General features: G+C 40.3%; 5 protein-coding genes across 7 annotated transcripts; 2 read left to right on the top strand and 3 right to left on the bottom strand.

Annotated features, from left to right (window-relative positions):
• The first annotated feature begins 3,401 nt into the window (after nucleotides 1-3,401).
• On the top strand, nucleotides 3,402-5,577 carry LOC126596357 (probable pectate lyase 5). Its single transcript, XM_050262913.1, has 4 exons — nucleotides 3,402-3,582; nucleotides 3,974-4,711; nucleotides 4,792-4,930; nucleotides 5,118-5,577. The coding sequence occupies exons 1-4, from the start codon at nucleotides 3,473-3,475 to the stop codon at nucleotides 5,337-5,339; spliced, it is 1,209 nt and encodes a 402-aa protein (XP_050118870.1). The 5' UTR covers nucleotides 3,402-3,472; the 3' UTR covers nucleotides 5,340-5,577.
• Nucleotides 5,578-6,869: 1,292 nt separating this feature from the next.
• On the bottom strand, nucleotides 6,870-10,613 carry LOC126596356 (T-complex protein 1 subunit epsilon). The gene is made up of 9 exons (XM_050262912.1): nucleotides 10,274-10,613; nucleotides 9,503-9,821; nucleotides 8,834-9,182; nucleotides 8,557-8,689; nucleotides 8,379-8,431; nucleotides 8,096-8,198; nucleotides 7,619-7,785; nucleotides 7,417-7,530; nucleotides 6,870-7,298 (listed from the first exon to the last, which is right to left on the bottom strand). The coding sequence occupies exons 1-9, from the start codon at nucleotides 10,470-10,472 to the stop codon at nucleotides 7,128-7,130; spliced, it is 1,608 nt and encodes a 535-aa protein (XP_050118869.1). The 5' UTR covers nucleotides 10,473-10,613; the 3' UTR covers nucleotides 6,870-7,127.
• An 813-nt stretch (nucleotides 10,614-11,426) lies between these two features.
• Nucleotides 11,427-11,864, top strand: LOC126596843 (anther-specific protein BCP1-like). Its single transcript, XM_050263498.1, has one exon. The coding sequence runs from the start codon at nucleotides 11,427-11,429 to the stop codon at nucleotides 11,862-11,864; it is 438 nt and encodes a 145-aa protein (XP_050119455.1).
• A 1,789-nt stretch (nucleotides 11,865-13,653) lies between these two features.
• LOC126596460 (uncharacterized) lies at nucleotides 13,654-18,089 on the bottom strand. Of its 3 annotated transcripts, XR_007613972.1 has the most exons (3): nucleotides 17,909-18,089; nucleotides 15,007-17,200; nucleotides 13,654-14,379 (listed from the first exon to the last, which is right to left on the bottom strand). XR_007613972.1 is itself a non-coding variant. In XM_050263050.1 (2 exons), exon 2 carries the CDS (start codon nucleotides 17,146-17,148, stop codon nucleotides 15,172-15,174), a length of 1,977 nt encoding a protein of 658 aa, XP_050119007.1. In that variant the 5' UTR covers nucleotides 17,149-17,196; nucleotides 17,769-18,089; the 3' UTR covers nucleotides 14,727-15,171. The 3 variants fall into 3 exon arrangements, 2 of the variants coding, with proteins under 2 accessions (XP_050119007.1, XP_050119006.1); XM_050263050.1 differs by lacking the exon at nucleotides 13,654-14,379 and having other exon boundaries at nucleotides 14,727-17,196; nucleotides 17,769-18,089; XM_050263049.1 differs by lacking the exon at nucleotides 13,654-14,379 and having other exon boundaries at nucleotides 14,727-17,200; nucleotides 17,873-18,089.
• A 1,229-nt stretch (nucleotides 18,090-19,318) lies between these two features.
• LOC126597170 (actin-related protein 3) lies at nucleotides 19,319-23,499 on the bottom strand. The gene is made up of 9 exons (XM_050263938.1): nucleotides 23,019-23,499; nucleotides 22,392-22,851; nucleotides 22,119-22,265; nucleotides 21,812-21,904; nucleotides 21,485-21,604; nucleotides 21,263-21,373; nucleotides 20,529-20,654; nucleotides 20,315-20,413; nucleotides 19,319-19,879 (listed from the first exon to the last, which is right to left on the bottom strand). The coding sequence occupies exons 1-9, from the start codon at nucleotides 23,063-23,065 to the stop codon at nucleotides 19,799-19,801; spliced, it is 1,284 nt and encodes a 427-aa protein (XP_050119895.1). The 5' UTR covers nucleotides 23,066-23,499; the 3' UTR covers nucleotides 19,319-19,798.
• Nucleotides 23,500-23,699: the final 200 nt, after the last annotated feature.

Below are 23,699 nucleotides of genomic sequence, written 5' to 3'. Positions count from 1 at the left end.
TAGTCCAAATCTCGACTCTTACTACCATTTTTTTGGTTGAATAAAGTTTAGAGAGAGGGGAGGCTACCTGTCACATCCCAGACTGGCTCCGTTGTAGCATGATATTGTTCGTTTTGGGCCACACCCTCAATATTTGGTTTCTGGGAACTCACATGAGAACTTCCCAGTGGGTCACCCATCCTAGGAATGCTCTCGCCTGAACTCGCTTAACTTCAAAGTTCTGATGGAATCCGAAACCAATAAGTCCCCAAAAGGCCTTGTGCTATATGGAGGTGGTCATGTACATATAAGGCACATCACCCCTCTTCGTTGGTCGATTTGGGATGTTACAATTCACCACCTTAAGGGCCTCACTTCCTTGTCGGCACACTAGCACCGAATGGCAGAGTGGCTCTGATACCAAATTGTCACATCCCAGACCGGCTCCGCCGTAGCACGATATTGTCCGCTTTAGGTCATGCCATCACAGTGCTATATGGAGGTGGGCATGTACATATAAGGCACATCACCCCCTCTTCGTTGGTCGATGTGGGATGTTACAATTCACCACCTTAAAAGCAACTCCAGCCATGCTCTTTGCTGGGGGGACGGGCTGCAGGAAAGGGCCTGATGGCCGGTTGGTTCTTCTCCAGCCATGGAGAGCCCGAGTGAGGGTAGGAGCCCGAGTGAAAGGGGGTGGGCAATTGACAGGCCTGTGGCCCGAGGCCCATGACGTCAGGCCTGGGTCCGGGCTATTTTTTTATATTTTTTTTGTGTCAAGCGCGTGCCCCTCACTCGCGAGTGGGGGCGCGTCGCCTGACAGGATTTCAGGCAAGTGGCCCGCACGCTAGTTACCGTTGGGAAGCCACGTGGCTTCCCACGGTCTGTTCGATCCCAACGGCTCTTTAATACGAGCCGTCCGATTTGCAACGGTAATAAAAAAAAAACTGATTTTATATCAACCATTCGATCTAAGATCAACGGTTGATATTAATCTGCTTTATAAATTAAAAAAAAAAAAAATAGTTTTAAAATTAAGAAAAGTTACCGTTATGACACGTGGCACAATCTGGAGTGTTGGAATTCAAAATTTTTAAAATCCAACGGCAGAGATTAATTATTTGAATAAAAGATTTTAAAAAATTGTAAAAAATCCGAAAAAATTGTCAAAAAATCTGAAAAAAATTTGTAAAAAATTGTTTTACTTTTCTATAAATACCACTTCTTCTCCATCTACCTTACACCACAATTTCATATTTTCTCAACTACTTTCAATCAAATTCCTATGTTTCTCTCAAAGTTTCAATCCAATTTTTTTCCACAAAATGACTATCTTTCTCAAAAGATAACGACATGTGGCACGATGACATTGGATAAAAATCTTATCGAAATCCATCACTAAATAATTGTTTTTTTTATAAAATGACACGTGGCGCAACGAGAACGATTTAAAAAATCTTATCCGAAATTACAAATAATTTTATTTTGTATTATTTAAACAAACAAAAAAAACTAATATTTTATTGCCTATTGCCAGGGGGGGAGGGCTCCAAGGATGGAGATGCAAATGGCAATTACTGTTCATTAATGGAAGTTACTATTCATTAAAGGCAGTTACTGTTCAAAATGGTGGATTCAATAGTGGATTGCCAGGGGGAGGGCTCCATGGGTGGAGTTGCTCTAAGGGCCTGACTTCCTCGTCGGCACACTAGCACCGAATGGCAGAGTGGCTCTAATACCAAATTGTCACATCCCAGACCGGCTCTGCCGTAGCACGATATTGTCCGCTTTAGGCCATGCCATCAAGGTTTTTTTTTTTCTGTGAACTCACACGAGAACTTCCCAATGGGTCACCCATCCTAGGAATGCTCTCGTCCGAACTCGCTTAACTTCGGAGTTATGATGGAATCTGAAGCCAGTGAGTCTCGAAAAGGCCTTGTGCTATATGGACGTGAGCATGTACATATAAGGCACATCACCCCCTCTTCGTTGGTCAATGTGGGATGTTACACTACCCATCTTAGTGCCAGAGTATACCACAAGCTTTTTTTATGACTTACAGGGGGTCTTGACCTCTTTTTTCGGTTTTTACAGAGCATCACTAAGAGAGATTGCCGACAATGAAACTCGAATTTAAGCCTTGAACTAACGAAGAAAAATAAGCATTACAACTCAATCAACCTTCATTAGCACTCTTACTGCCATTTCTATCAAACCCTAAACACATGTTTTTTAATGCAACCCTAAAGGCAGTTACTGTTATTAGGGAGAGGAAACTTTTAGCAAAAAAATAATAAATTAAAAAAAGAAGGGTGAGATCGTCGCCAAATTGCCACATGCAACAAGGCACAAAAGTCAATCGGGTATTTATACATGATCCTTGATCTAATTAACTTTTCCCACTATCAGAAAGAGAAGAGCTAGATTCAAACTTTACACAAGCCACACACCATTAGATTCTCTTATGTGCTCACCACACCATGTACTCTTTGCACTCCAAATATAACATGTCAAAATTGTTCGGATGCCTAAAGGGACCTGAGGACCGACGTTAATTTTTAACATTTCACACTTCACTACGAGTTTGTATCTACGTATCTAAAGTTTTGTGTTCGATCTACATTCTTCAAACATTATTTTCAGCAGGACGATGGTAATGCGTGATTTGATTTAAGAGAGAGTTAGAGACAAAAACTTAGCGGCAAGGCACTAAAATAAGAAACTACAATATGTCATCGATGGAATGGCAATAACAAGATGCAATAGAATTATAGAAGCTTGCTATTTTTGTGAAATGATATGGAGAAAGAAGGGAAGATTGTCTACAAATTTACCGCATCATGCCATGCCGACACAACTTTCATCGAGAAAAGTGTCGGTGTACAGTTCGGTAGATAAATAATGTATCTCTTGTTTTCTCTTGCCCTAGGGTGTTGGCTAATATTACACCCTTCTTTTCAAGAATTGCATGTTTCTTTTGGTTCAAAGGTTGGTCATAAACTTCCCTTCAAAAAAAAAAAAAACAAGAAAAGGTTGGTCATAAACTCTTTGATTAAACATTTTGATTTAGGCTTGGTTTTTTGTAACTTGTTGGTTTTGGATACACTTATAAAGTCAGTAGGCATCAAGTTCGACTCATAAAATCGTAGAATATATCGTCACCCAAAAACAAAAGCATTATGGATTAGTATGCAAATCAGCAAATTATAGAAGAAATTCAACTATCAAACGTCACATTATAGTTCACAAAGTATGGTCTAAAAAGACAATCTCTAACGTCACTCATTACTTAACGGCAAAACTAGTGTAATGGGACCCTTTGAATCAGAAATGATGGATGGATGGCCCCACATACGATCACATTGTATAATATTGAGGTTCTTAAACCCTTTCGTCCCCTATATATAATCTCACTTTCCCTCAACTTCCTCACAAGTATTCTCTGCCTACTCTGCTCTCTCCCTGCTTTTGTTTCAAGCAGTAGAAAGAAATTATGGCAATGCCACTCTCCCTTTTGCTGATCCTCTCTCTCCTCCTAATCCCAACAACCATTTCCTCCTCCCCAGTCAAAGATCCTGAACTGGTGATGCAACAAGTACAAGAGTATGATCGATATTCAAACACTTGCAAAGTTAAAGATTGGGAAATAATTTTTGCACTCTTGTTTTGTCATTATGCACTTTTGCTTTGTCTTCGATTCTCTTTTGATTTACTCAACCCAACAGTTTGAGTAAAAGAGCGTGCATGAGAGAAAAAGGGGTGCAAATATCATTTTTTTCATAGTTATTTACTTAGTCTTGCTAACAGATTATTGATACTGTGTTAATATCATCGTCACTAATAAAACGTATGGACATGCTATTGTTACATTTTCGAAAATATCGACACATTATCAACGTCATCATGCACAGAGAGTTTCTGGTTATGTACTCGAGTAAAAGTAGGTAATTACTAACAATGTGTACTTAATTTTGGGTATTGTCTCTTTTTACAGGAGCATCAATGCCTCAAGGAGAAATTTGGGTTATCTTTCATGTGGCACCGGAAACCCCATTGACGACTGCTGGAGGTGTGACCCCAACTGGGAGAAGAACCGCCAGCGGCTAGCCGACTGCGCAATCGGGTTCGGAAAGCACGCCATTGGCGGCAGGGACGGTAAAATCTACGTGGTCACGGACTCAGGCGACCATCCGGTGAACCCTAAACCCGGTACCCTCCGATACGGCGTGATCCAAAACGAACCGCTCTGGATCGTATTCCAGCGTGACATGACGATCAATCTGAAAGAAGAACTGATGATGAACTCCTTCAAGACCATCGACGGCAGAGGAGCCAGCGTCCACATTGCCGGTGGGCCCTGCATTACCATACAGTACGTGACCAACATTATCATCCACGGATTAAACATTCACGACTGCAAGCAAGGCGGGAACGCCTATGTGAGGGACTCGCCGGAGCATTTTGGGTGGCGGACGCTTTCCGACGGAGACGGGGTTTCCATTTTTGGTGGTAGTCATGTTTGGGTGGATCATAACTCTCTTTCGAACTGCCGTGACGGGCTCATTGATGCCATACACGGTTCCACTTCCATCACCATTTCTAACAATTACATGACGCATCATGACAAGGTCATGCTCTTGGGGCACAGTGATTCCTACACTCAGGACAAGAATATGCAGGTCACCATTGCATTCAACCACTTTGGAGAAGGCCTTGTTCAGAGGATGCCAAGGTAACTAATCAATATATAATTACGGGTCAGTGGAAAGGTGAATTGACAAGCTTTTTTTTTTTTTTTTTTGAATTATGCAGATGTAGACATGGGAACTTTCATGTGGTGAACAATGACTACACCCATTGGGAAATGTATGCTATTGGCGGGAGTGCTTCTCCAACCATCAACAGCCAAGGCAACAGATTTCTAGCACCAAATGATAGATTCAACAAAGAGGTGAGCAGTGAACATTAATTCCAGTAAAGCAAAGAATAATTTCAATTAATTACTGCAACACATTAAATTTTGTTCAGTATAATTCCTCTCCCAGACCCTGCGTAAAGCAGGAGGCACTGGGTACGACCTTATAATTCTTCTCGGAATCAAGATTTTCTAAGGTGAAAATTTGAATTACTTTTTTCAGGTCACCAAGCATGAGGATGCGCCACAGAAGGAGTGGAGCAAATGGAACTGGAGGTCCTCGGGAGATTTGCTGCTAAACGGTGCGTTCTTCACAGCATCCGGTGCAGGAGCATCTTCTAGTTACGCCAAGGCATCGAGCTTGGGTGCGAGACCGTCGTCGCTCGTGAGTTCACTCACTGCCGGAGCTGGTTCGCTCAGGTGCAAGAAGGGCTCGCGTTGCTGACCATCACGGGGAAGGATAAAATGGGAAAAATAAGACCAACTGTAATTACAGCAGCTAGTGTTTTGATTTTTCTTGTATATCAGTATCAGTGTTTCGCTTTTAACCTTATGGTAATTTTCAACCTTGGCTTTTCACCTTTGAGAATTATGTGTAACTTCTTCTCAGATGTCTTGATCGTGAAAGAAACAAGGCCAAAGTGTTGATGTAATTGAATATGAAATGAAAGCAAAATTTCGTACTTTTCTCCTGAGTTTTTGAGTGTTACCGACTGTGTAGAACCATATTTTATTTACGTAATGAGAGAGATGTACAACTAGTCGTTGAAACTCGGCGGATATGCATTGAGGTTCTAATTTGAAGAAGAATTTGCATGGCATAAATATCCCACGTTTGTTTTATTAGCACGATACATGGTTGTCACGAATATAATGCTAGAGTGCCACTCACATGGGGTCGGTGCAGTGGTTACGGATGAGTTGAGCTAAAGTTGTGAGTAAATAAATGCTGTCACTGGACTGAATTTATGGGGCCACCATCTTCTTCTTCTGCAGACCAAAAGTGGATGATTTTCAACAGGATATGTACGAGTTTTGACAAATTTGCAGAACATCCAAGCGTTTCACGTTGCCTCCATCCAATCCAACAGCCACAACCAACCCAAGTGCTTACTATTAAATTTTCTGCCCCCAGTTTGCCATAAATGTTGCCACCACAATTCCTAATCGACCCATGTTATCACTGTGCCCTCCAGAATAGCAAACTATATGGTCGGCAGAGTTTCATTTAGAAATGAAAAATAAATAAATAAATGGGGCATTGCAGGTTTCTCATTCCCCACTACTTTATTTCTAAAGTTTATTTCTGAATTTAGGGGCCTACTATACGGCAATGTATCGTGTACATTATGTTATTTTACATTCTTAATCGTACATTTAACCGTTAAATTAAGCAAAATTTTATAAGCTTTGCTAATTATGATGTTGGATGCAGATATAAATCTTAGAAGCCACACATGGAAAGATTGGATCTTTATTATCTAAGAGTTCAAAATTTGCTATGAAGACAAAATCTCAAGTCCCAAGTTTTCACATATGAAATGATTTCACCATCAGACATTGAGAGCAACATGCACATTGGGAAGACTGACAAATCTTGAGCACGATGGCATCTTTCTATCAACTGGCATTGAGGTGGATCTACAAATAGACAAGGAGCTAGAAAATAAGAAAGCATTTTTTCATTTTTTTTTTTCAAGTACGATATTGATTGATGAAGAAGGAATATGTATAACTAACAATGAGCCTCGATAAAAATCTTGCCGAAAACGTCCTATCGCAAACACTCCTCAAAAAGAATATAAAAAATTACATCGAGAGTTTCCTCGTACCAAGTTACTTGATTATCGAACGACCTTGTTCCGGAATTACTGTAAGACCACGTTCGGTGGCTAGAATTGGATAGAATGTAAGTGAAAAACAAGGGTCAAGTTCCAAAATTCTTCCAAGCGGAAGGAAATAAATGGAATGATCGTGAAGGAAACTTATCCGTTATGATTCCCACAAATAGATGAAGCGATACAAGTTGATGCCAATTTTCTTCCAATTCTTCACCAATCACTTGGCCTACCTCACACCAATTAAACAAAGGGAAAGAAGAGTGACCATGCTACAAGCCACTCCAAATTCTACACACAAGTTTCCACAAGCGAACAGTACGTTCTTAAAGAGTCATTCAAAATTCTGAATCAAGCTATCAAAATTACAGAAATTCGTCCCCAGGTAAAACCAACTAGTAGTCAGAGGGGGAAATAACATCATCGATTTTTAGTATCATCTTCACCACCTGTGTTGCCAATAAGATTTGCTGCTGCTTCCCGATCAAAGTCTCGAAGACATTCTGTTTGCGCATATCATTCGTGCCAACATCGTTGCAGTCTATTCCGTAGTAGGGAATGTTCTCCTGCATTAACAGTTGAAATTGATGATCAAAATTCAGAATCACAAACCATACACACACAGAGAGAGAGAAAGAGAGAGAGAGAGAGTCAAGAATAGATTGGCTATCATGCTTCATTTACCTTAATCTGCTCGGCCTTCACTGCAGATAGTGTTTCGATGGGTTGAAGGCCACTATTCTCTGCAAGTGCCATAGGGACAGCATCCAAAGCATCTGCAAATGCTCTAATGGCATACTGTGGAGAAAAGGAAGATATGATCATAACATTTACTTGATACTTTTATAAAAGTTCAAAGAAAAGAGGGAGGAGACTGTCTCCATACTTGCTCAACTCCTGGGTATCGGTCTGCTGCTGCCTCTACAGCAACGGAGCAAGATATCTCTGCTGATCCACCACCATAGACAATAGAATTGTTGCGGATGAGATTCCTAGCAACACAGAGGGCATCGTGGATGCTGCGCTTAGTCTCCTCTATCATCATTTTGTTACCTAATGAGTCAAAGGAAATACCAAAACCTCTTATAAGAACTCTAAATTAGGCTTGATGAATAAACATAATCACAGAAACGGATAACAAAAAGGCAGGCTAATTGAAAGGTTGCAAAATCTGCCAACCATACATAATATTCATTTCATCGGTTGACGCTACCTAATCTTATTGACATCATTTTCACTTAAGCGACATGCTGAGTCACTTTGGAAGTACCAGGAAAGATACAAGTAAAGAAACCTACCACCACGGATAAATATGGTCACAGCCTTTGAATTTGCACAGTAAGATACAAGTAAAGAAACCTACCACCACGGATAAATATGGTCACAGCCTTTGAATTTGCACAGTGTTCAATGTACAGCATGCGATCTTTGGTTGTGCCAAATGATTTTTCGCGAACTATACCGGCCTAGTGAAAGAAAAAAAACCACAAGTTAGGGTTATTATGTTTACAAGAACGGAATGTACATGGACAAACGGATATCAATCAAGAAAAATTAAAAAATATGTTGGAAAAATAACTACTTGTTATGAAACATTGCTTGCTAATTATAATTAACTAGCAAATAATAGACTTAAAGAGCTATACCTTTCCTAACTTCTCGGGTGTCAATTCTTGGAACCTGGGCACAATTCTTCCTCCTAAAAATAAATAAAGACATCATTTTTTTAGTGGAGAATGATGACAAAATAGTATAAAATCCATAGACTGCTAAAAATTATATACCAAATCTCAAGTTCTATAAAGTCTTCAAAATAAGGCATACCTGTAGCTATTGCAATTAGTTCCAACTCCACACCACCAACCCATCTGACAGCAGGCAAGTTCCTGTGCATCAACAGGTGATTTGCTTCATCATCAAACCCCCATTGACAGATGACCAAGGTAGCACCGACATCCTGCAACCAATGATTATCCATAAGTACCCAGATGACATAGTAACAGAAAAGCATCCTTAATACCAAGATAACCAAATGGTAGCCATGAATTTCAGAATTTCTTTAATAGTGATAACATTATGGAAGTAGGGGATGCAATCTGACCTTGCATTTTTGGACCATGTCGTCAAAGTACTTCTGTTCTTGCAAACGTAGAGTCTGAAATTTCTCCACTGTATCAATATCAACCTTATGTTTTGTCTTTGGCTTTGGTGGCTCAAAGGGACAAGTCAAGATAGCAATTTTTGCATCTTCAATATGCTTTGGCATTTGTGGATGGCTCATATCCTTGTCAATAAGAATACCATATACCAGCTCAGTATCTTCCAACTTACCCCCAACTTTCCCCTCTACTTTTATCAAATCTAGGTTCACATCCTTCCTCTCTAAATCTGCAACAGCCATAACTGCTTTCACAGCAATCTCAGCAAGGTCACGCTTGCACCGATTCACACTACAGCATGAACAAGAAAATTTCTAATTCAAGCAAATAATGGAATGACAATAGAAGACACTTTGACACAACAATCTGTTAAAAATTTGCAAACGCAGACGGGGAGTGGAGCAATAACAGTATACCATTACAATAAACCACAAAAATTATCCAACTCTTCAAAAAGAAAGCGTGCTTCTACCAGAGTATACAATTATCCATTATATTATGATGACAAAAGCCATCATATGGCAAAGTGGTGAAGTAAATTTACCATCATAATTATGACTAGACAGCAGCAACGAATACAAGTGAAAAGAAAATCTAAAAGTTTCACTTACATCTTGGACGATAAAGTGGTCATGCAAGTTCCAACAAGAGGCTCTATATTATCCAGATCAAATTCAAATTTGTGTGATATATGCTGCAAATGGTCAAATGCTATTCTAGATGCCAATTCATATCCCTCAGCAACACGGATGGGGTGAATACCGCGCTCTAACAGTCGCTCAGCGTGCTCTAGAAGTGCACCAGCCAACACAACAACTCCAGTTGTCCCATCACCAATTTCATAGTCCTGGCTCTGGGATAGTTCAACCATCAGCTTCGCAATCTGATTGTCGACATCCATCTGCTCCAGAATCGTTGCACCATCATTTGCTGAAATACGCAAAAGAAAGGTAATGTAACACAAAGTTTATCTCAAAGCCAATATTATAAAGCCTATAATCCAGATAAGTGGGTACTTCCACCCATAATAGCCATGTTCACACTACAGGGGAGGTATAATTATAACAAAACGAGCACAAAAATGGGAAAAATAACAAGCGGACTGGGATTAATCCAACAATCAGGTAAAACGCACACTAACCCATAGCTAAGAAAAGCATATAAACTTCAAGATTAGCAATTTCAGAGTGAAAAAGATCGTGCCGGACGCCGCAAACGAAGGAAATTGAATCCAAATCACAATGAACATACAAAGACGAACACATAGATCCATACCCAAACAAAAAATAATAATCAACCAGAAATGGCGACTCAAGCAGAAACGAAGCTTCATATTCTGTGCGCGTAAGAGTTCTAGAGAGAGAGAGGAGAGAGATACTTACTGACAGTGATTTCGCCATCGGGGCTCTGGAGCATCTTGTCCATGCCCTTGGGTCCGAGGGAGGTCCGGAGGATGCGAGCGACGGCCTTGCCGGCAGAAATGTTGGCCTTCTGAGCATCGAGGCCGCGCAATCGAGACTTCTGCTCCTGCTCCCTCAGTATTATGAACGGGCGCCCGTACTCGTCGAACGCCAACGCCATTGCTGCACCACCACTCTCTTACCAAATCCGATTCACTTATTCCTCAAACCCTCACTGCTTTTCCCTCTTCCGTTTAGGTCGAGGATCTTCGTCTCTGTTTAAGCATCTGCTTCTAGGGTTTGGGGTTTGAGATTTTGACTGTTTGAAGTGGGAAGCCCTCTGGATGTCCTGTTACTTATGGGCTTCAAAAACACTATTCGGCCCAGATTGGTTTTTTGGGCCCACTCTTTATTCTTTTTGTTATATTTGAGCGAATTCACAAAGGGATATTTGCCAATTTGTCCTCTAGAATTTGCATAGAACTGTCAATTTTCACTTGAACTTTAATTTTAGCTGATTACCATCCTAAATTTTTATAATTACCCAATTTTCCCCTTGAATTTTAATTTTAGCCGATTACTTTTCTGAACTTTTACAAATACCCCAATTTTCCTCTAACGCTAGATTTTAAAATTTTTCATTCATTTTGGTACATAACAATTGTATGGGGGTAAAAAGAATATAACGATAGGCGTAAGTTGCCTATTTATAAAAGTTTAGGAGGTAATCGGCTAAAATTAAAGTTCCGGAGGGGTGGGAAATTGGCTTATTATAAAAATTTATAGAGGTAATTGACTAAAATTAAAATTTATGAAAGATATTGGCAGCTCTATACAAGTTCGAGAAACAAACCGACAAATACCTCAATTCAAAAAAGATATTTCCAACCAAAAATAACGGCAACAACTAACAAACTGCGCGCCACGGTGCCACCGACGGCTTTCCTAGCTCTACTCCGCAACGCCCTCCACGCCCGCCAATCTCCTCCTCCCAAAGAATCCTATATATACCCACTTCTCCCCCAACCCCACCACCACCCACCGCCACTTTCCATTAACCTGCAGTGTTCTCAAACCCACCAACGAGAACCAACTGCGCGCATAACTATACCCTTTACCCTTTTAATCATACAAAATGGCACGCCAACAAGTTGTTGTTGCTCTTCTTCTGTTGGCCACCGTGGGTTTGGCCTTCGCTGCCAGCGCCCCCAGCCCCGCCGCCGCCACCAAACCCGACCTCCTAACCTTCGCTGGTGTGCCCTCGGCCGGACCAGTCCCTGACAATAACGATGTGGGAACCATTGCCGTTGGTGGCTCCGGCAATGGTGCTTCCGAGGCTCCTTCTCCTGGCGGTGACATTGGTGGCTCCGGTGCTGGTGCTTCCGATGCTCCTTCTCCTGGTGGTGCCGACAGCGTTACCGCCGGCTCTGTTGGTGGACCCGTCTCTGATTCGGCTTTCGGCTCCATTGCCAGTGGTAATGCCGAGGGTCCTAATCCTAGCGCTGCCACCGCTGGACAGCTCTCCGCGGGAGTAGCTGTTGCCGCTGGCGTCGCCGCCTCCTTCTTGTTCTAAGCTCCGTGCATGCATGCATACTGTATAATCCCCATGCAAACGTTTGTGCTCGATATTATTATGAATAATGGAAATAAACGAGGTTCGGAGTGAGCCTAAATTTGAATAAACGAAGCATCGCTATGTTCGTTGGCCGTATATTTAGTGAGCTTAGCGGATGCTCGTACATACGTAATCGAACAAAATATTTTCGTCGTTACAAATTAAAACGTCATTCTTTTGTGTTGTAATTCTACTTGTTACCGCTAGATTGTAGTATTAAAATGATCTAAAATATTCATAATATCCCGATATTTCTATCGAAATTTCTGTGTTTTTGGACTACCGATATTTCCGATATCATCGATATTTTAGACCTTGCTAAGTCACTTATGTATCTTACCATGCAATGTATAAAGTGTAAAATATTGTACTAATTCATTATATATAAATGATTATGGTATGTTTAAACTTCTTTCATTAATTACTACATATTTTCTACCATCACAATGTTTGCCAGCTCGCTATATAATCAACTTAAATCAGTTATATCTATCATGCAATGTATTTCCTTCCAATTTTTTATGATAAACTAATTAATAATTGACTAAATAAACATACTGCAAAGCTTCAATAAAAATTTCCAAGTTTTTCTTACAATTTTTGTGGTTTTTATTCAATTTTTATCGATATCGATAATATTCCGATATTTCCGTGTTTTTGGACTACCAATATTTCCGATATCATCGATATTTTATACCTTTAAACCCTCATATTTAAGTCTGAAATTTTTGAACAAAACAACTGCGAAGAACTAGACCTCGATATATACCCGACCAATCCATCTTAACTGTAAGAAGGTATATATTACCGTTGCATGAAAGTTCTTCTCCATCGAAGACGATCTATTGGGACTCGGGGGTGTATAATTCGTTACAGCAATTCAACTAGGAGTTAAAGTGCCTTGATGCAGAATGAAGGCACTGCCAAGATCTGGTTTTAAACTGCACTGCCTAGGTAATAATCTAACCAGCTGCTAAAAAATCCACAAGATTCGTAATAGAAATCCCAGAAATAACAGAACAACGATAGCCATCGAGGCACTGGAGAGACAAACTAACAAAACATGCAAACCAAGACTCCCTGTCTACGGCTGTCACGCGCACGCTCGTATGTCCTACGATTAAACATAAGCAAAATCCATTCGCAGATTCAAATAAACACAACCAAGCAGTTTAAAAACGGCAGAGATTCCAGAGAAATGAAAGACCATCTGTGAGTTAACAGTTGCAGCTAAGAACTATGATGCAACAGAAAAACCGACACGAATGCCCTCAACTATTGATTACCGACAAACAGAGCTTCAAGATAAAAACTATAGAGCTCAAAAGACTGAAACCAAAAAGAAAACAGAAGAACCTTTCCGCTTGCCTCGTGAAAATTATTCCATCAACTGTGAATTGCACCTAGAGTATCAGTTACTTCATACAGAATAGGCAACTACGAAGCTTAACACGAAAATTACAAGGGCAGAACTCAAACAACAGCAGGACAGTACATGCACAGTTACTTTATACTAATACAGAAACTGAATACGAAAAAAACAGAAAGGAGAGAAAAATGAAGATACAACGAAAGTTTATATGATGGTAATTCAAACAAAGCACAATCCTTCAATACTGCCAGCAGGAAGACATGTAAAGCAAAGCATTTCCAATAAACGCCTCCCTCAAGAACGATGCAGCTTCTCATGCACTAAACATGCCAATACACCAAATTTCTAAAATACATTGTTGAGAAACCATACAACTTGTCAAAACAACCATTTCAGACAACCTCACTAAGCGATACATTGTTGAGAAATAGATGACATGAAATCTATGATGAGAGTTACAAAACTACGTCCAAAAAATGTACATAAGGAGCACAGAATATGTCTCCCTGGAGAGAAAAACAAACCCTAGTCTAAACAACTGTTTCCGTTCCAACTCATTTACAATGCAGCACTGACTTGCAACTCACAACCCCTAACCCCACACTACTCACAGTTACATATAATACAGAAAAAAGTAAGATTCTTTACAGGAAGTGGCTTCAGCAGAAACTGGCTTGTACAAATCTCACTGACTAATTACAATTTAGCACGGTGGCTTCTTGTTACAACTTATCAATGGCTCAATCCTAACTCCCTATAGTGCATAGAGCAGGCAACAACAGTTACAACACACTGAATATGTACAACTAAGCACATTGTACAAGACTTTTACAAGCTCAATGCTAAGCCTAAAATCCTAATACAGTCATAGAAACAAAAAAAGAGGGCATTACATGTGTACCTAATACAAGAAGTCTACGATTACACACAGACAGTCATTTGTTACATGCACAATGACAAGTCTCCATTAAATATTTCACTAGTTCGAGAACATTCATTTCTTTTGCACAGTTGGCAACGCATCCATAAAACACATCCTCCGCCATGTGACCAGCACAGGCTGATTCAATAATGAAAAGAAGGATTTGCCCACTCTACTCCCTGGATATGATGATTAAAAGAAAACCCGCATGTCAATAGACATCAAATAAAATAACTTTCAAGACACCACCTCATAATCTATAACGGCCACTTAAGAATAATAATAAGAGCAAGAAAGGGAAAAAGAACATAGCAACCAAAGTTAACGGTATCCAATTCATTGTGTAATTAACTTCCCAATAGGTATGAGACACATTAGACAACAATGACATCAAGTGAGTCCCTCCCCAATTGTTTTTTCTGTTTTCAGGTCAAAGCTATCCGTAACAACGTACCAATCATGCCAAAATCTCTCATGCTATTTACTCAAGATATAATATAGAAAGAGAAGAACTCCCACAATCACATGGAGCACAAGAAGTTTTCAAAATATAATATCCACAAACCCAATAAAGCAATTGTCTTGAAGAAATTAGGTAGCATAGTTATTAAACCAAGAAGATACTACTGCAGGAAATGAGTGGCCAAACCCCACAGCTATATCTTCATCGGTATGCTACTAAAAGTTACTAATTGTTTTTAAGCACACAAATATTAATAGTGACAGCTAAATGTTCTGTGGAAAGCAGTATAATAAAGCAAAGGGGGAACTGATCCTTCCCTCCTATGCACACTGGGAGAACTTACTTCTCCTTCAAGAAACCACGCTTATCGGTAGGCAGTAGGCCCGGTGAAGCCCAGAGGAAGAATGCAGATTCACTGTACGTATCAAAAGCTACATATAGTAATAGTCAGAATTTATATTCTGCAGTCTCTCAAAGACCTGCCATAGAAGGTAACGATCTAACTCTGTCACTCAGATGGCAACCGTCTCCTCTTATAATCAACATCCCTTGATCTAGACCGATGATCATCCTCTGGCACTGCTTTGGACCTGCTACGACTACGAGGTCTTGAAGAAGACTGACCTCTGTCCCAGTCATCCTCATAAACCCCATCACGATCTCTCTGCCGATGTTCTCGATAACTATCTTTTTCTTCCTTGTAACGATGCTCCCTGTGCTCCCCCCTTTCAGACCTTTCAAAGTCTTGTTCTCTACCATCACGATGCCTCCTCTCAGAGTTTCCTGACCAGTCACGCTCAGATCCCCGTTCTCTTTCCCTCGAGGCAGCACTTGACCTTGCTCCTTTCTCATTATTTGTGTCACCATATCCATACTCAGAAGCATTATCATCACCACCATAACTTGACTCCCTAGTTCTTCGACCATGTTCTTCTCCTCCCCAGGCCCCCATGCTTGGGTCATTCCACATCCCTGCGTGATGTCCCTCCATTCCAGAAGAACCCATCATCCCCATCCCATTAGCTGCCATTCCCCTGCCAAAGAAAGCTGGGTTTACATGAGGAGCCACCCCGGCAAGTCCCATTGTGTTAACACCAGGAAATTGAGGAAGCATTCCAGGAAAGGCAGGACCTGGAAACCCTCCATAACCGCCTCCTCGACCCATATATGTTGGATCAAATCCAGAACCCATCATACCCTGTGGATTCATCATTCCTACAGGACCACCAAATCCAGGACCTCCGAGGCCCTGTCCATAGCCTCCTCCATTAGCACCAGTTCCAACACCAGCAGGATTCCCAACCATATTCTTCACACCCATGGCCCCTCCTCTTCCCCTCATTGGTCCTCCACCTCCAGGACCTCTTCCTCCCTGTCCACCTCGTCCCCATCCACCCCTTCCAAAATTCCTCCCTCCTGTGTCTCCCGCTTGAAAATTCACACCTGCCCCCCTCCCAACACCATCATTCATGGGCCTTCTTCCTGGTTGCTGAGCCTGAGCCTGGCCTTGTGATTTGCTCAAATAAGAAGCTCCCATCTGTTTCAAGGTCTGCGGAGAAGCAAAAGCTACAACACAAGCTCTCCCGTTGAAAACATAACCATCCATTCCCTCTTTGCATGCAGTCGCAGAAGCTGGATCATGAAACTCAACCTGACAATACCCTTTGGACTTACCACTTGCCCTCTCGTCAAAAAACTTAATTTCCTTGACCCTTCCATACTGAGATAAAACACTTTCGATCTCAGCATCAGTTGTCCACCAATGTAGTTCTCCCACAAACAGCATAGCCGAACCATTCTCAATTGGTGGCCGGATTTGGTTTTCATTAACCATTGGACGATTAGCATTTATCTTGATACTCATTTGATTAGTCGGTATCTGTGCAGCTCCTGGAGGACCAGCAGTGCCAGGATTCAGTGACGGAATATACTCACTATTACCTTTTCCGGTAATATCAGAAGAATCAATACCGACATTTGGGGGTATAGTTGTTGACCCCTGAAACCCCATTTGTCTGACTTGAGTATCATGAGTCATCTCCATAACCCTCCCCTTCTGTGATCCAGAAGCCCCACCCACATAACCTGTGGATCCCAGTTCTGGCTCCTTCGCCACTGGTGGCTGATTCTGTTCCGGAAACTGGGCCCCAGCACCAGAATACTTCCCTTGAACTGAAACCCCAGGAATTTTCAGGTCCTGAGAGACACCAGCTCGAGCTCTTGGTTCAGGAACATTAGTTTTCTGTGCTTGGAGTCCTCCATTGCCAACGCCACCAGGTGGCACTGGTGCCTCAGATCGGTGCATCTGCATGAAACCCTCTCCAACATTAACATCATTATAGAGATCATCGTACTCATCATCTTCTACCATCGGCTCTTCATCTGCAAGCGCAGAGATGGCTCCACTTCCCTGATACTGAAGCTTCTGAGACCCACCATATTCCTCATCTTCATAATCTATTTGCTCATCACCCATCGGATCCATCTAGGCCAACTAATATATACTCGACGTGGGGTTGACCAATCTCTATCTCTACCTATATAATACATAACCAAGAAAAAGAACCGTTCTTAGACCCGTCTCATACTGCAAACTAGATGTACAGATAGATACAGATCCGAATACAAACATAAGTTAACCACAGAAAGTAAGAAGAGGACCCGAACATCCCAAATCGGTTTGCTACCTCGGATATACAGCATGAAAACGAGGTAACAACTATGAAACTATGAGGATACAAGGAAGTTGTAACAACATATTTAGCAACTAAAGAAATACAAAACAGCCCATCTTCCATCATCAACTAATCAAATTCAAAACAGTATATAACTTCGATCATCATCGACGACAAAAAGACAATAACACGATCTAAAGAAAACAACAGCAGCAACAAAATGTCCACCGCCCACCAATTACCCATCTCATAAAATTGCTGGGAAAAAGATAAATCAAAACCCAAATCAAAAATACCATAATCCACTTGACAAATCACAGGATAATTACATTAATTAAATATCAGATTAACCCAAGCACACGCGGGTCACAGAATCGCAGAAAATAAATGAAACTGCAAATCTGAGAGAAGAAACAGAAAACACAAACACCCATCAAGATTTGACCTTATAACAACACTTAGCTTAACGAGATTTAACAGAAAATGCGTAGGAGACAATGGAAACAAAGAATCATGGGACGAGGAGATTCGAACATGTTCGATTTGCAGAGGATGTTGTTGTTGTCTTACAAATGATATCTCTCTCAGGCTGAGCTACTAGTACCGAAGCGTCCGACAGACTCGCAGCAGCAGCAGCAGCAGCTGCGTCTTCTCATCAATATCAACAAACATCAACTAAGCGATTCTCTTTCTTTCTATCTGTGTTTGGATTTTTAATATTTATTTTCTACGCAATGTCCACACACAGTGATACCATACACGCATTCCATTCGATCGAGTCAAAGTTTGTACCTTCTTCTCTTTCGGTGGTCTGTAAATTCCTGTTAACTCTAGACTGTAATTTTATTTTCATTTTTTCTTCTTTCGTTTTTTTTTTTTTTTTTTTGTTAAACGATAAATTTTTTAGATTAGATGTTAGATTAGAAGCCAACACGGTTTGAACCCATGCTGTTTTTTTTTTTCTTTTGTTATATTAAAAAGTTAGGATTTTTTTTCTTATTTGGCCAACAAATTAGGAGACTCGTTTGGAAGTGCTTTAAAATGTCTAAAAATGTTTAGGTTTCAAAAACAATTAAAGTGTTTTCTACAAGAAGCATAAATGTTTTTTCATGATTCATTTTCATTTTTATTTAGGATTGGTCCTTAAACAATTTAACCAAAAACATTTTTAACCGTTTTAAAAACATTTTCAAAAAGAGCCCTAAATGTTAAAATGCTCATGCTTGTTTTACTTCATTTCAAAATGTTCTTTAGAAAATATTTTTATTTAAAAGCAGTTTCAAATTCAATAATGCAAGTAGCTTGTAGCTCAATTAATTAATTAAGAGCAATCGTCCTTGCTCTCGAGGTTCCCTTTTCCAATCCACATCCTTGTAGTTTAATATAGCTTATTCTATGGTTTGTAGGAATAAAAAAATATTTAAAAAAAAATATAAAAAAAAAGCACATTCAATAACAACGCTTCTATTAAAAAGCACGTCAAGTGTTTTCTTGCCAAACTTTGTTTTTTCTCTTTTAGTTTTATCGACTGCTTTATTTTCTGGTTAAGTTTTGAAGCATGGAGAGAGTGATATGCGGATAACTTGGAGTGAATGTAATTGACATTTTATCAACTCCTATCATGTCGCCTTAATGTCTTATCTCCAATTGTCCTTCCTTGTTTACGAGGGAGGAGGACTATAAGAAGAAAGGACAACATGAAGTCACATCCCATATGGTATTCCAGAAGTTACACGCACTTCTGCAATATCTTGTCTTTAAAAATTTACACCGGTAAACTTCCATTCTCCGAAAAATATATTTATGTACAATTGAAATGTCAAAGTTACGATATCTTAACTGAGTTATGCGAAACTACGTCAGCAAGTTTAAATTTTTGATGGTGCGTGCTAGATTTGAGATAAAACCGCATCAGTGTTTTCTGTAACAAATGTCTATTTTTTTGTTGAAAGAAAAGCGATAGGACCTGTAACAAATGTCTTGAAATAGAAATATACTTGAACTCAAATTAGAAATTATTGTGCTACAACAATCCAATCCAATCCAATCCGAAAGAATCGAACTACCTACCGGAAATGTACTACAGTGTAACAATCTTAAGCAAACTCTATCTATCTAAGCTGAACATCAAAACTCCATATTTCAGGCAGGTTCATGTCTACCCGCATCACGATTCTCGTCTGATCCTTTCAGGGGCCGCTCGGACTAAAAAACACTGCAGACTATTTTCCTATCTGCTTTTAGGACCCCTATTGCCTCCTAATGAAATTTCTCTTACAATTACAAAATTAACAACTGATAAACTATATTTTACACTGCCCTTAGCAGCACATGCGTACAGATCTGACCAGGCAGATTCAGGAAGTAAAATTACTGAGCGTGTAGGAGGTGGAATTGACGGGGAATACCATTTTTATCAGGAATGGCCAGCAAGTGATCCATCCAAAATCGATATTTGCATCAATACATCCCCTTGAAAACAGGATTTGTTCTGCATATGCTTGCGCCGTATTCCTCGTACTCTTCTTTTGTATGGCAAGCCTGTACCAATAGAAACTTCTCAGTATACAACAAGAATTTAGCAACAGAAGAATGACAGTTCGGCAGTTTTAAATATAAAATATGAAAGAAGGTGAAAGCTCAGTATCAAATGCTGAGGTTGCTATCAAAATCAAATTCGATTCTTTGTATGATTTGGGAGAGGAGGAGGTCTCATCCTCCATGATCAGTTAAGTTCCCCTTGATGCCATTCGAAGGTTGAATAACTGGACTGAAGGGTATCATATATTAACAAAAACGTTTACAAATCTGAGGAGATGGTAATCGGTGCACATAATTAGATAAATAAATACAAGGGAAACTCAAAGGAGATACGAAGGTTACTACAAATAGGTCCAACATATCGATCGAAGTGTATATGAGATGGAAAGAAATTCATAATCGTCATGCCCACAGATTACAAGAAGAAATTCATACCGCAAAGAATTCAGGTGTGGATGCAAGTACAGAGCCTCCAAACCAAACTGCAAATCTCTGGATGGGATGACTAACTACATTCACTTCCACTGGCTGTGACTGAATGCCCAAAAGAAAATAAAAATCAAACTCATGTATTGTAAGTACAGTGCACATGTAAACAAGTTTATAGACAAATACACGTTGCACACACATTTAATATTAAAATGCTTACTTTTACTTCACCGCCAACTCGAGCTTCAGATGCAAGAAGCCGGGCATCAACAATCTTCTTTATATCCCGTTGCAACCTCCTATGGAAGTCCTTGAACATGGTTGAACCTCCAGACAACACTATATTCTGAGAATAACAGTAACAATAGTATGACTAAATCAATAAATTGCATCAAGAAATCTTAAATACAAGAATGAAGATAACTAATTACATGAGGTCATAGTACTATAACCATTGGCTATTTTACATATGAATAAAAATATTTGTATGGGACTAGGTCTGGACCTTAGAGCTAAAACAATTCAAGCACGGGACTATGAATATAGGAGGAAATTAGTGCTAAAGTTTAAAAACAACTACGAACCAATGTATGTACAGTCAAATGAAGTTGTAGAAAACAGTACTTAGATATTAAGGCAAAAATAAAGAGACTATTCAACCAGTGTCCAAAGATCATTCAGTAATAGATCCTGAACATCGTTACAATGTCCAACAACCAAATTGTAGCTATACAGCATATTAATTCTTAGGGAGTTTTAACGAAACACTCCCGGTACTGTTCACTTTTAACGAAAAACCACATTTCCCTTTCCCTTGCACTATTCACTACACCTTTATTTGTCCCTTTTCATTAAAACTAAAGTTTTTGTGGACTTTTCGTTAGTTTTCCTTAATTCTTATTCCTTCAATTAAAACACATCCCATTTATTAACTTCTTCTGAAGCCTACGTCACCTTATACAAAGACCTCCTGGTGTCAATTGGAGCAGACTGAATACACTTGTCAATTACAACTGGTAAGGGAGTGGTGAAGTCTGTGCTATAAATCTCAGGATTGAAGAAAACCTGTTAAAAATTTGAGACAGATTAGCCAACAAGCAGTGATTGTAAAAATAGGGGAGCAATTTTCCTTCTAGGCAAAGAAAAAAGTAAGTTTCAGGAGGAGGGGAAGTAAACCTCTGGACCCAGAAATCGTTCATAGCCAATGTCACAAGAGTAGGGCGCCCCTGTCTTTGGCTTAATGCCTCTCCATTGCTTAATATACTTGGAGGGTTCTTTGTCGTGCTTATTAAACTCCTGCAATCATTAGAGAAACAAGAGTTTGTCATCAAAACAATATCCTAATAGAATATAAACTCACACAAATGAACCAAGTAACACAAGTAGTTGTGAACTTGCAATATACTTAGTCGCTCATAACAATTTACAACAGGTATAAGAAAAATTGCACCACTTTGTACCAAGGTCTTCAAAACTTATTATGGTCATGGAAGTAAAGTTCACCTTGACTATGTCAGAACTAGTATAGCAATACATTTCCTTCACTCTGCGAGCTACGTCAAAAGAGTCTTCTTGTGGCACATTCTCGCCTCTTTCCTGAATATATTGCAAGAAGCATTAGCTCACAAACACTTTATCTGTAAACCTTAAGTACTCTTAATTAGCCATATTGCGTAATTGCATTATGGATGAAATTTTTCAAAGTTTCATACGCAGTACTGTCTGGTTCCAAACGCTAACCCTAGCTAATCATTTTTTCATGATGACACCAAAGGTAATAAGAATAAAAAAGGAATGGAATACAGCATACCCGCATAAGCTGCTGGACGAATAGAGTGACATCTTTCCCGGCAATAGGAACCGACTTGATGCTGCTCCCAATAACATAACCTTCTGCAACAGGTACAATGTGAGTTGCCCCATCTCCAACATCCACTACAACCCCTGTCATCTCACACTAAGAAAATTATAGGTCAATCAAAGAGGAAACGATCGAGATAACACACATTACTAAGCACTTCGGGTAACACATATCTCATAACACGAAATAATACAATAAACATCTTGAACTTTCAATACCAACCTTAGAGGTAGTGTAACCAGCTGCAAGAGCAAGTACTGAATTCACGGCAATGTAAAGGCCAGGAACATTGAAAGTTTCGAACATGATTTCGCCCGTATACTCCCGGCTCTCCGGGGCAGTAAGCGGACTCTCAGTTAAAAGAAAATAATGGTCTTCAGGATCACAACGCAAGTAGTTAAATATACATTGCTGCCAGAACCGCTCCATTGAATCCCAATTCTCGACCTGGCCCTGTCGAATGGGATAGCTCAGATTGTAAGTCGTACTAGATCGAGATCTTTCCAGCGCCTCATCCCCTATAAAGAAATCAAGATCAGCCATCACGCCAGCATTGTGCTGCGCTACCCAGCCGGCCTTGGAGGAGGTTCTGGACGGGTTCAAAAACGATTCATTTAAGGCAACTACAGTCGGAACAATGTAACACGGCTCGACATTTCCAGCGAAACCCATCTTAGTATACCTACAAAATATGGATGCAAATGCACATATTAGAGCAAAATCCTTCTGGGAATTTTAACAAACTGGTGGGGGATAATAGGTGCAACCCGAAATTCAATCGGAAAAAAAAAAACAGAGAAAAGTCAATTGGGGCTTTTCATCGAACAGTTTGCCAGCTTAATTACGTACCCACTTCCATTGTCGATGACTACAGCTGGGCGAGAGGCCGGGTCCATGAGAGAGCTTGAAACTGGTATTGGCTTTGATTATTACGGAGGTGGATCTGCAGCTGAGATCCAATAGAGGGTGCGAGGCAAATGATCATAGCTTTGAAGAGCGCGGGAAAGAAAAGCACGAAGTGGAAGCTGGTGGTGGTGCTGATGATGGCGACGCAGACTTGGATCGGAAGCGAAAGCGGCGGCTCAACGAACAGCTCGGTAGCTCGCGGCAGTTGGTGATTGCGATTGGTGCCCCACCCATTTCAGTGACGGACGCAGAAGCTGAAGATTTCAATGGCGGCAGCTCTCGTCGACTGCATCATCATCGTTGCAGCTTCGGCAAATTTTCTCCGATTCGATGCTTTTATTGGCAATCAAACAACGTCGACCCCCCACTCGCTTTCTCTTTTGGGGCTTCTCTTTTTGGCTGGTTACGTTTCGTTGTTTGGTTCTGAAATAGAACGTTGGTTTGGGGCCGTTGGATTTGTTCGCTGATGGGATGGAGCGACGGGTCAGATTTTGCCTCCGGTCGGAACCCAGTCGTGTGGCCCGTGGACTTGTTGTAGTGTAGCGAAATGGTACTGTCGGTGGATTGTATACCTGTATAGTTGTATTGTACTTTGTGCGTTTTGTGAAAAAAACATTTAGAAGT

This window comes from Malus sylvestris, chromosome 13 (assembly GCF_916048215.2).
Source record: "Malus sylvestris chromosome 13, drMalSylv7.2, whole genome shotgun sequence".
NCBI lineage: Eukaryota > Viridiplantae > Streptophyta > Magnoliopsida > Rosales > Rosaceae > Malus > Malus sylvestris.
The sequence above is the reverse complement of the archived record's forward strand: the minus strand, read 5'-3'. Positions and strand labels throughout refer to the sequence as shown.

What these genes read in the sequence shown, in the direction of transcription:
- LOC126596357 (XM_050262913.1), top strand. Translation starts at nt 3,473, where the DNA reads ATGGCAATGCCACTCTCCCTTTTGCTGATCCTCTCTCTCCTCCTAATC. An exon ending in GTGATGCAACAAGTACAAGA is followed by an intron (nt 3,583 to 3,973) that starts GTATGATCGATA and finishes CTCTTTTTACAG; the next exon opens with GAGCATCAATGCCTCAAGGA. An exon ending in CTTGTTCAGAGGATGCCAAG is followed by an intron (nt 4,712 to 4,791) that starts GTAACTAATCAA and finishes TGAATTATGCAG; the next exon opens with ATGTAGACATGGGAACTTTC.
- LOC126596356 (XM_050262912.1), bottom strand. Translation starts at nt 10,472, where the DNA reads ATGGCGTTGGCGTTCGACGAGTACGGGCGCCCGTTCATAATACTGAGG. An exon ending in CGATGGCGAAATCACTGTCA is followed by an intron (nt 9,822 to 10,273) that starts GTAAGTATCTCT and finishes TGCGTATTTCAG; the next exon opens with CAAATGATGGTGCAACGATT. An exon ending in ACCACTTTATCGTCCAAGAT is followed by an intron (nt 9,183 to 9,502) that starts GTAAGTGAAACT and finishes TTCATGCTGTAG; the next exon opens with TGTGAATCGGTGCAAGCGTG.
- LOC126596843 (XM_050263498.1), top strand. Translation starts at nt 11,427, where the DNA reads ATGGCACGCCAACAAGTTGTTGTTGCTCTTCTTCTGTTGGCCACCGTG.
- LOC126596460 (XM_050263050.1), bottom strand. Translation starts at nt 17,148, where the DNA reads ATGGATCCGATGGGTGATGAGCAAATAGATTATGAAGATGAGGAATAT.
- LOC126597170 (XM_050263938.1), bottom strand. Translation starts at nt 23,065, where the DNA reads ATGGACCCGGCCTCTCGCCCAGCTGTAGTCATCGACAATGGAAGTGG. An exon ending in GTCATCGACAATGGAAGTGG is followed by an intron (nt 22,852 to 23,018) that starts GTACGTAATTAA and finishes CATATTTTGTAG; the next exon opens with GTATACTAAGATGGGTTTCG. An exon ending in CCACACCTGAATTCTTTGCG is followed by an intron (nt 19,880 to 20,314) that starts GTATGAATTTCT and finishes CTATTGGTACAG; the next exon opens with GCTTGCCATACAAAAGAAGA.